The 10,481-nt window shown below is 56.5% G+C and overlaps 1 protein-coding gene across 1 annotated transcript in view; it reads right to left on the reverse strand.

The window, feature by feature from the left end:
• FOXK1 (forkhead box K1) overlaps positions 1 to 10,212 on the reverse strand; it is a 70,664-nt gene extending 60,452 nt beyond the window's left edge. The window contains 2 exon segments of the mRNA XM_030301180.1: positions 9,582 to 10,149; positions 10,152 to 10,212. Coding sequence (XP_030157040.1) covers positions 9,582 to 10,149; positions 10,152 to 10,212 — 629 coding nt within the window.
• Between the last annotated feature and the right edge of the window lie 269 nt (positions 10,213 to 10,481).

A 10,481-nucleotide genomic window follows, 5' to 3' on the forward strand; every position in this document is an offset into this window, starting at 1 on the left:
AACCCGGGCAACAGGCGAAAACGGACACCGTCCATGCTCACGTGTCTGCGGTGCCGAGGAACAGAAGCCGACGAGGATGGCCGGCCTGTGCAGCCACAAGACGTTTCAACGTCCTTCCGGAAGGCCACGGCTGGCGGCCTCCTCGCCTCACGCCCCCGGGAGCCGCAGGGAGTCCGCCTGAGCCCCAGGCCCGGGCCACACCTGTGGGGCTCTCTCACCTCGAGCACCCTGCGGAAAACAATACGCGTGCCTCGGGGGTGACGGGTAAACTGAGGCAGCGGCCACGCCCGCCCCGGGGACCCACAGACCGGCCACCTCTCCAGGCCAGCGGCACGTGAGGCTTTGTAAACGTGAACGAACTTAAAGACCAAACAACTGAAACCTGAGTTCTCCACTCACTTCGGCCACATTTCAGACGCTCACCAGCCACACACGCCTCGTGCTGCCATCTTGGATGGCGCAGACACAAAACATTTCTATCACTGCAGAAAGTTCTAGACTCTCCGTGAGACCTCCTGTTGGCTAACCCAAGGGGTCAGCAGGTCTGGAAAACCTGCTCACACCACAGTCTGCAGAGAACAACACAACCGCTAAGAAAGCCCAACATTCAGCAGTGTCCTCGCATGCTAGCAGCCAAGGCAGGGCTATAAATGTTCGCAGCTGATACGGAATCCAACCAGAGGGAGGTGGCTATTCTTGAGGGAAAGATGTTTTCCTCAAGCTGTGATGAGTCACTGTTCCCAGCTTCAGGGGTGTACCAGCCAAGCAGAACGGATATATTTATGTCCCCGAGGGTGGAGGCAGACAGACACAAACTTCTGTTCACGGAGCTTTGCAGCCTCCAAGCTGCCTGCTTTGCCACCGGGACCATCAGACTCCACTGTCACACTCTTTCTGAATCAGCTCCGGAGGGTTCCTAGGCTTACGAGCTATTTTTCACTGCCTGTGTTCCCCCACGGCTCCACGGTAGCATAGAGAAGGATCCTTAATTTCACCGGTAAACTGTAACCAAATCATGTGATAGGAGGGAGTTTTCCTGGGCAGGTTTCTGATGGACAGCTGGCCCCAGCCACTGCCCGTGCACGTGCCTGAGCCCAAATCACTCACGTGGCTCAGCAGTGTCGGGCGGGAGGGGTCCTGGTGGCCATCTTCCCGAGCAGCTCGCTAGGCCACCGATCGGCTCGGGCGTCAAAGGCACAACCACCACATGACCTCAAACTCCGCAACTATGAAGTTTATAAAACCCAGAATAGCTGTGAAAGGGGGCAGTGCGAGTCTGTGGGAAGGGCCCGGGAGGGGTCAGAACGCACTCGGCGTTTCTGCTTGTCCGTCTGGAAAAACAGTGAGTACCTTTTGTTCTTGTGCTACAAACCCCAGAAAGCAGAGTCTCTTCTGAGCAGACAGAAGGTCAGTGCTGGGCCCTAGGATACCGATTTACTGCGAGGAGGGAAGAGAGATCTAGGGGGGAAAATACGAAATCAGGGAGGGAGGGAATGCCGGTGTTTATCGAAAGTTGGCACAGTTTTTTAGAAGTGTGCTCAGAAGGGTCTCGAAAGAAATCCCAAACGGGGAGTTATTTCCATAAAAACACACCTCCTCTGTCACTGACACCCCGTGAGGACTCTCACAGTTCTGTGTCCAGACCCTTCTCCCTGACTTCTCCTGGTGGCCCCACTCCCGTGGCTGAGGGGGGACAGCAGGACCACCACCCGGGAACCAGGAAGAAGGACGAGGGCCCCCATGCCCTGCCTGGTTATGGGAAGACAACAGAAATAACTGACAAGATGGGAGAGCCCCATATGAAATCATCAAGAATTGACTGTCCATACAAGGGAAAAAAAAAAAAAAAAAAAGCCACCTAAATTTAAGCCTAATTAGGTCATGAGGTGCTAACAAGGCCAATGACTAAATTATATGACTTTTTTTATTTCTATAAAAATACACTGTGTCGCTCAACTTTTAAAGCAAATTTTACAATTAAACTACATCAAAATGTCTGATCCTTTCAAAGATTTCTATTTTCCAAAAATATGACCTGCTGGGTTCAAGGGGGCTCAAATTTACCGACCCAACTTAAGACAAAATATGCTTTTCTTTATATGATAAGACATACTGACATCAGAAGATCTGCATAATTCAATCGATACTTCCCCCAATAATCAACCAATGCATGAGGTCACAAAACCAAGCCGGGTAATGAGAGATTTATTCTAGATGTGAGACAGAGCAACGGGTTTTAACGTAACTGAGAGAGAACACGGCCACCGATGATGTGTCAGACTCCATACTGCAAGTGACCCTGAAGAAACTACCACCTGTCAGGTTCTGCGGAGGCGTCGAGGAACGACGTCCACAATCATCTGAAAGGCGCTAGGATACCCCTCCCTCGTCCAGCCCCCTCTCTGCGTGAGGCTGAATTTCCTTCCCAGCCTGAACCAAAGCCACCTACCTCCACAGACGAGAGGCGCGGCAGCCAGGACATTCCGGCCGTCTTCGATCGAGCCAGACCTTAAGCCTCTTCCAAACACCAAACACCCTACTCTAAATGTCTGTGTTTGGGGAAATAGAGTGCTTTTGTCATGAACGGCGATTCTTGAGATACATTTATCACTGCTCTTTCTGAGCAGGTCAATAAACACGTGTGTTTGAACTTCTCACTTCCAATCGCTAATACGCTGCGGGTGACGGACAGCCCCACGTGAACGAAAGCTCTCCGGGGTCCCCAGCGACGTGTGAGGGTGTGGAAGAGCCCTTGGACGCAACACCTTGAGTCCTGCCGGAGAGGACGAGGCGGGGGGAGGGGGGCGCCCTGGGGAAGAGGGGCAGGCCGGGGGAAGCGCTTCAGCAGCGCCGGGCCGGGGCTCAGGGGCAGGGCGCTGGGCGGCCGCTGTGGCTTCCAGCAGGAAGGTGACGCAGTCACAGCCCCGCTCTGCGCGCACGTGCAGAAGAACCAGAGCCCCGCTTGCCGAGGAAACAAACAGAAGATACATGTGTGCCTTTCTGGGCATGGTGGAACATGTGACAGGTGACGAAGGGGAAGAGGCGTCTTCGTAAGCGGGCCACGTCAAAACAGCCGTTTCTTCTCTGCGTGCCTCCCGGAAAGTGTTCGTAGGAGAGAGGATGCCACACATTTGCAACCGGCTCGTGATGGAAGGCTGGAACCGTCGTGTCCGAGGAAAGCAAAACCCGCGCTAACACATCTTCGGCCTGCCATCGGGCTCCTGGAAGGGGGTCTGGTGAGGCCCCGGGGGCACGGCGGCAGGACCAGTCAGCACGAGGCCGGCGGGGACCCGCTGTGCTCACGGCCTCTGTCCAAGACTCCTGGGCAGTGCACAGCGCACCCTCACGGCTTCCCTTTCTACGTTTATGAAACACACGTACAGCCAGAGATTCCATCTGCTTTCCTTTAAATCCATCAGGAACCTTTGCCCAGAAAACCGGAAACTTGTGAAAAGCGACAGCGGCGGCGAACATTGCCCACGAAACCTCCTTGCAAGTCACGATGCAAGGGCCCGTTTCCAGGAAATCAAAGTAAAAGCATTTATATAATCCTCTCCTGTTAATATGAAATGCTTTAAATGCAGGGTAATTATGGAAATGAGGCATTGCTGTAATTTGAGTTGTCATTAATTTACCAAGTTTATCCCCTGACATTCACAAGATGCAAAAACAGCAAACAGTAAATTACTGTATCTCCAAATCAAAAGCTTTCATTTCATTTCAGCTCATAATTGTAAACATAGCTGTCTTTTTCGAAAGCACTGACTATGAACGTCATTAAAACTCTACACAATACCCTTTGGGCGCCCACCAACCCTCTCCCTCTCCCAGCGACAAAGGCTCTTGTAAAGTTATTATAAATTCGATTTCAGCACACGCTCCATGGTAAGTAATATCTTTCTCACAGGCTCATTGCTAAAATACTACATACGTCTTCCTATGTGGGTGACAGGCCCAAAAAAGTCAGCGTGAACTGAATGTTGGAAAGGGGCACACGTTTTCATTAACAGGGATTCCGTGTACCGGCTCCCAATGGGTTACGCTCCCAGAAATAAGCCCTTTCCAAGCAAACGTTTAACAAGATGACAGTGTAACTTTGAACAAACATCCACAAGTGATCCACAACAACTGCCACGGGGCAAGAAAACCAGAGCGAGGGGTATATCTAGAGAAAACGCGCATCCTGTATTCCGGCCCATGCCGCGCGGACACCATGCGGCCGAACCCACAGCTTGGTCTCCTGAGCGGCTCCTCCTTCCACGGGCACGTCTGAGTCCGGCAGCCTCCACACCCACACCATCTCTTCCCTCCTGGGAGGCCCCGCACGGGGACGTTTCTTCCTCAGAGGCCCTTCTGGCCACCTGTCTCCTCTCCAGTCCAAGGTGCGCAGTCTCCCTTCGTGGCGGCTGGGAGCTGAGCTGACACCCTCTCCCGTCCTGAACCCCATGCAGCACACAGTTCCGGCCACGACCCAGGCTCCGGGTCGCGAGGGGATCCTGCGGCCGCGGCGGACGGGGAGGCACGGCGTCGAGAGTGAGGGAGAAAAGCAGTTTCTGCTGCCTGGGATGCTGCTGTCTGCAGCAAATCTGGGGCATTTTCCGACTACTTTCAAAATGACTTCAATCTGATAACTACTGCTATGACGGTTAGTGACTGATTCCATACTTTTCGAGGGACCACGGCGGAACAGCCCTGGGAAGCTACAGGAAACGATCTCGTACGTGCTAAAATGCTCTGCTGGTCACGGTCAGTCACCTTCCATCACGGTCCGTGTGCGGAAGCTGAGAGCCCTCCCACGGGCCGCTCACGGCATGTCCTTCAGAGGGGGGCGCACGCCGGCACGGCCAGGCGCCAAGATCACGGGCCACGGTACAGGCGGTAACCAGTCTACGGGCCTAGGCAAGGACCGTCCAAAGGCGCGAGGGGAGACAGACAGACATCTCTGCTTCCTGACAGACACACGCCCTACCGCCTAAGAGGCAGCTCAGGCAAAGCAGCATCAAACCCGCGTCCGATCAGATCTTAGTCCCACTACTAACCTACGCAAGGGGAACCATGGGAATCCAGTCCACAAAACGCAGGCTGCGGAAACGATATGGGGCAAATGAGCCCATCTCTTCAGCGAGGGAAACAGAGACGGATGGAGCCTACAGGTGACAAGAGATGTGAGTGACACCAGCCAAACAGGCTGTCTGCACCTGATTTAGTTCCTGATCCAAATAAGCACAGTGTAAGAAGAGAAATTCACAAGACAGCAAGGGGAACGCATACAGTGGCCGGAAGTTTGATGACCGTGAAGAAATTATCGTTAATTTTTAAGGTGTGATAACATTGTGCTGAAGCTTTTTAAAAAAGGATCTTTGGGGCGCCTGGGTGGCTCAGTTGGTTGGGTGGCCGACTTCGGCTCAGGTCATGATCTCACGGTCCGTGAGTTCGAGCCCCGCGTCGGGCTCTGTGCTGACAGCTCAGAGCCTGGAGCCTGTTTCAGATTCTGTGTCTTCCTCTCTGACCCTCCCCCGTTCATGCTCTGTCTCTCTCTGTCTCAAAAATAAATAAACGTTAAAAAAAATTTTTTTTAGGGGCGCCTGGGTGGCGCAGTCGGTTAAGCGTCCGACTTCAGCCAGGTCACGATCTCGCGGTCCGTGAGTTCGAGCCCCGCGTCGGGCTCTGGGCTGATGGCTCGGAGCCTGGAGCCTGTTTCCGATTCTGTGTCTCCCTCTCTCTCTGCCCCTCCCCCGTTCATGCTCTGTCTCTCTCTGTCCCAAAAATAAATAAAATAAAAAAAAAAAAAATTTTTTTTAAAAGGATCTTTATCTTTACTGAAGCGTTGACACACAGAAGGAGATGACATTTGTGATTTCCGTCCAGATAAGTGGGGGCCGCAGGAAAGCTGAGTGGGGACGAAGGAAAAGTAAGCCAGGTCACGGCAGGCTACCCCCGACGCCGGTGACGGGTGCGTAGAAGTTCACCGCTCTATTTTTAAGTTTGAAATGTTCTGTCATAAAAAGTGTCGGGGGAAGAAAAAAAGACCCCTGCTCGTCCCCAAAAGGTTGGAAAACACAGGAAAGGAAAAAGGGAAAAAAGGACCCTGTGATCTTACCACTCTCAGAGGCCATCGCAAACAGAAGTCTTGTTTGTACTGTAATTAATCAAGTAGCCCATGTTTATTACAAACCTGTTTTTTAAAGAAAAGAAGGCTGGAAAAGAGGGGGCAAGAGCATGTGGGGGGCTGCGTACGGGCCTTTCTCTGTGTGGCTCACACATAACATCGACGTCAAGTTCCAAATCTGAGGGCGTAAAGAACTAGTCACACGCACACCGTACCCACCCGTAAAACCAGGGAACGGGGTCCACGCGTCCCCGGGGCAAGTTGACTCTCCACCTCAGAAAACCGCGTGAAATCAGTGCCACTGCTTTCCCCACGGATGCTGCAAATCCCTCCAGTTACTCATGAGTTCATTCAACAAACACAACTCAGCTCTGTGCACGCACTGCCTGCCAGTTCCTGCGCTGCGTCTCCAGGGAGGGAGAACCGCGCCCGGCCCAGCCGTGGGGAGAAATGCTGGAGTCGCGGCTCGGGAGGCCCGGCAGAGTCCAGCGAGGTGCGTGCTAACTTAGGCGCGTGTATAACTTAGCACAAGTCATAACGGACGCGCTTCCCTCCCTGCGCGTCCCCACGCACTCAGCACGGCGGAGCCCCGCAGCCACAGGCAGGGCCGGCTCTCAGTGTGTCACAAGGAACTGTTTTCCCACCGGTCATTCAAAAACATGGAAGCTTTGGGAAAACGTACCTCTAGAAATAAACTGGGGTACATTCTGGTATTCCTCTTAGCCACATGCTTTCTTGAGTGGGGAAGAAGAGTGAGGAATGCGCAGCGGAACCTGTCCCCGGGATGGGAGGTGCGTGTGACGTCCCCCGTCGGGAAAGGGTGTGTCTATGACCACAGCGCAAAAAACAACAACAACAAAAAAAAAAACCAAAAAAAAAAAAACAAGGCCCCAAGGCTCACGCACCTGCACTCCATGAAATCCAAGCATTGCCAAATCAACGAAATGCCAATACGATAGGAATTTTAAATTTATGGTAAAGAAATTCATAGCTTCAAATACTAAAAAAAAAAAAAACACATTGTTTTAATGCTTAATTATTTTTGAGACAGAGAGAGAGCAGGAGAAGGGCAGAAAGAGGGAGATATAGAATCGGAAGCAGGCTCCAGGCTCTGAGCTGTCAGCACAGAGCCCGACGCGGGGCTGGAACTCACAAACCGTGAGATCATGACCTGAGCGGAAGTCGGACGCTTAACCGACGGAGCCCCAGGTGCCCCCATAGCTTCAATATTAATGGCAGAACCATGTACCAATGCCTGAGAGGAAACAGACATTAATTACTACCTTTCTTTAAAAATAACGAATTTCCCATTTTGGGAGTGACAAAAATGTACACATTCAACTTCCTTGCGCTGAATTCATTAAAATTTCCTGAGCGCTTTCGGTGGGACAGGCCAGAGAGCCTAGCTCTGAGAAGCTGACAACAGCCATTTCATATGTGGGATTACGGAGTTAGTTCACGATCTCTTAAACAGAAAAAAAACAAAACAAAACACAAAACAAGAGGTAAACCCACTCAAACTGCCAAACACGTCAGTCAACAGGCTTTGTCGGTTTTCAGAAGCAAACGGGAGGGGAGACACGGACGTCCACTTAATGTTTCTCCTTCTGCCCGTTTGTTCTGTTCTTGTGATTTTTACATCACTGCCTACGTGGAGATTGCTCAGAAGCTCGTCTCGAGTCAGACACAGGCACAGCGGGGCAGAGAGCCTGGTCAGCCACAGCACAGCGCTCCAGACGCGCCCACCAAGGAGGCGGGCCCCTCGAGGGCAGACCTGAGATGCACCACAAACACCCACCACGCGTTACAGGCCACAGACCTGGGACTGGCCCATCCTGAGGCTGATCTGAGGACTCGGCGGGCTAACACTCCGTCCCTTCGAGTTCCAGAAGATACCGTGGGCTCTAGATTCAGTAAGCTAGGCCCTAGTTAGTGTACCTATTCAACAACTGGGCAGGGCGCTCTGAAAATCAGCCTCCAGTATACAGACAGGCATTAGCAGAAACAGGCCTCTAAGAGCCCCAGGGCGGGGAGGGGAAGGCGCTGTTCTGCCTGTCACCCTCCCAGGCCCTGAAATATACTGAATGGCCCAGAACAGAGAGAACAAAGTGGTAACAAACGCAGGATAGAATAACTTTGTGACTCGCCAAGCCCTGATTTTACCCAAATACATACCTTTCGAGTTTGCAAAATAAAGGTCTGTTCTCACACCCTAAGCAGGAATGAGTCACTGCTGGTGTTGCACTGGGAAACTATTCAGTGCAATATTTACAAGCCAGCACACCAAGACCCTGGGGAGGGGAGAAGTTTACAGAAACAAGCTTTGGGTGCCGGGGATCACCCCAGCAAAAATCCCCTGAACTCTCTCATAAAGAAGAACACTTAGCCCATCAGAGGCGACTGTGCAACAGGAAGCCGGTTGGAGAAATATAAACACTCCGTGAGGAGTTAAAGGCAATTACTACACAGAAACAGAAAGTGCCCTGAAGAGGAAGCGGGGCAGGTAAATAGGCTTTCTCCTCATCAACAGACCTTGAGAAAGCAGGGATCACAGGAGCAGAGCCCGTGGGGGGAAAAGTGGAAGTGGGAGCCAGAAGACAAGGGAAAGTGAGTGAATGTCGCTAAAAGCACGCTTGTGACAGTGGCCGTGCTACCCCTGGAACCGCCTTCTCCCTGCCCTGCCCCCCCCCCAACCCTGCTGTTTCCCCTTTGGTCTCAGGAATCCCAGGCTGTGCTACAAATGCTCAAAGTGCTGGGTACCACTGCCCCACCCCAGGAGCAGCGATTTCAGGGGCACTGAGGACCGAGCACTTCCTGCCCTGTCCCTCCGCCCTGGGAATGGGAACGTCCCTCACACGCCCAAAGTCACTGCCATTGACTCGGCCCCTAGCGCCAGGGGGTGAGGGGCGCACCTCCCCGACCAACACCTCCCCGTGCAATCCTTTTCAGGAGTGCGTGCAGGGGCGACCCCCGGACTCAGGCTGGGCGGGGGTCAGGGGTGTCCTCCGGTCCAGGCCTGGCAGAGGCAAGGGCGACCCTTATGGTTCAGGCTCGGTGGGGGCGGGGCGACCCTCGGAGCCCAAGGCCCAAGCGGGGGGGGTGGGGGGTGGGGGGTGGGGGGTGGGGTCAGGAGTGGACCTTGTGTCCCGGGTTGAGCACAGATCGGACCTGGGTTGGAGAACGTCCCTGAGGCCCAGGCTGGGCGGGGTCGGAGGCGTCTCCGGTGTCGGGCAGGGCGGGGTCAGGGCAAGGTTTGGGGTGACCCCAGGATCTAAGTCAGGCTGCGGATCCGGGGCGGTGGTCGGGAGTGACCCCGGGACGAGGCTCGGGCCCCGGGTCAGGGTGACCTCTGGGTCCGGGCCGGGCCAAAGGCCGAAGGTGACCACGAGTCGGGGAGTCGGGCCGAGGGTCCGGGTGACCCCGGGGTCCAGGCCGGGCGGGGAGCGGGGGGAGCGGGGGCGCGGCAACTCACTGTTTGGGCAGCTGCAGGGCGGGCGCGCCGCGCCGCTGGAAGGCCCCGTCCACGAAGACGCCGTTCTTGCCGAGGCAGCGCAGGTAGAAGTGCGGCTCCTGGAAGCTGAGCTGCAGGTGGCGCCGCGAGATGAAGCTCGACAGGCCCATGCTCAGGTCCACGGAGCCCTGCGACGAGTTGCGGCCGATGGTGACGCTGGGCTGCCGCATGAGGAACTCGAACTCGCGGCCCTCGAGGCGCGCCAGCGCGGGCCCGGGGCTCCTGCGCACCGAGGCGGCCGCCGCGGCCACCAGGGCCTCGCCCGACGCGGCCCCCGCGCCCGGGCCCGTCGCGCCGCCCGCGCCGCCCGCGATCGCGGCCCCGCGCCGCCCGCGCCCCGCGCCCCCCGCGGCCCCCGCGCCCCCCGCGATCGCGCCCGGCGGCGGCGGCGGCGGCGGCGGCGGCGGCGGCGGCGGGGGCTGGGCGGGCGGCGGCGGCGACGGGGCGGCGGGCCCGGGCGCGGGGGCCGCGGGGGCCGCGGCGGCGGGGAAGGCGGCGGCGGCGGCGGCGGCGGCGCACAGCACGGGCTGCAGGGCGCCGAGCGCAGCGCCAGCAGGGCGCGGGCCCCGCTGTCCTCGCCGACTTCGGCCATGTTCGCGCAGCCTCCGAGCGGCCTCCGGCGGCGGCGCGGCGGCGGGGGGCGGGGCTCCGCGGGGCGCGGGCGGGCGCGGCATCCCGGGCCGGATCGCGGGCGGAGCGGAGCCGGAGGCCGCGCGCGCTCCCGGGGCGGGCCGGGGCGGTGTCCACGCCGGCGGCGCGCTGCCCTCCCCCCGCCCCTGTCCTCGGGTGGGGTGGGGTGGGGTGGAGGGCCCGGCGGGGGAGCGCTGCCTTCCCCGCGCTCGCGTCCTGGGGGCGGGGGAC

The sequence above is a fragment of the Lynx canadensis genome, chromosome E3 (genome assembly GCF_007474595.2).
Source record: "Lynx canadensis isolate LIC74 chromosome E3, mLynCan4.pri.v2, whole genome shotgun sequence".
Lineage (NCBI taxonomy): Eukaryota > Metazoa > Chordata > Mammalia > Carnivora > Felidae > Lynx > Lynx canadensis.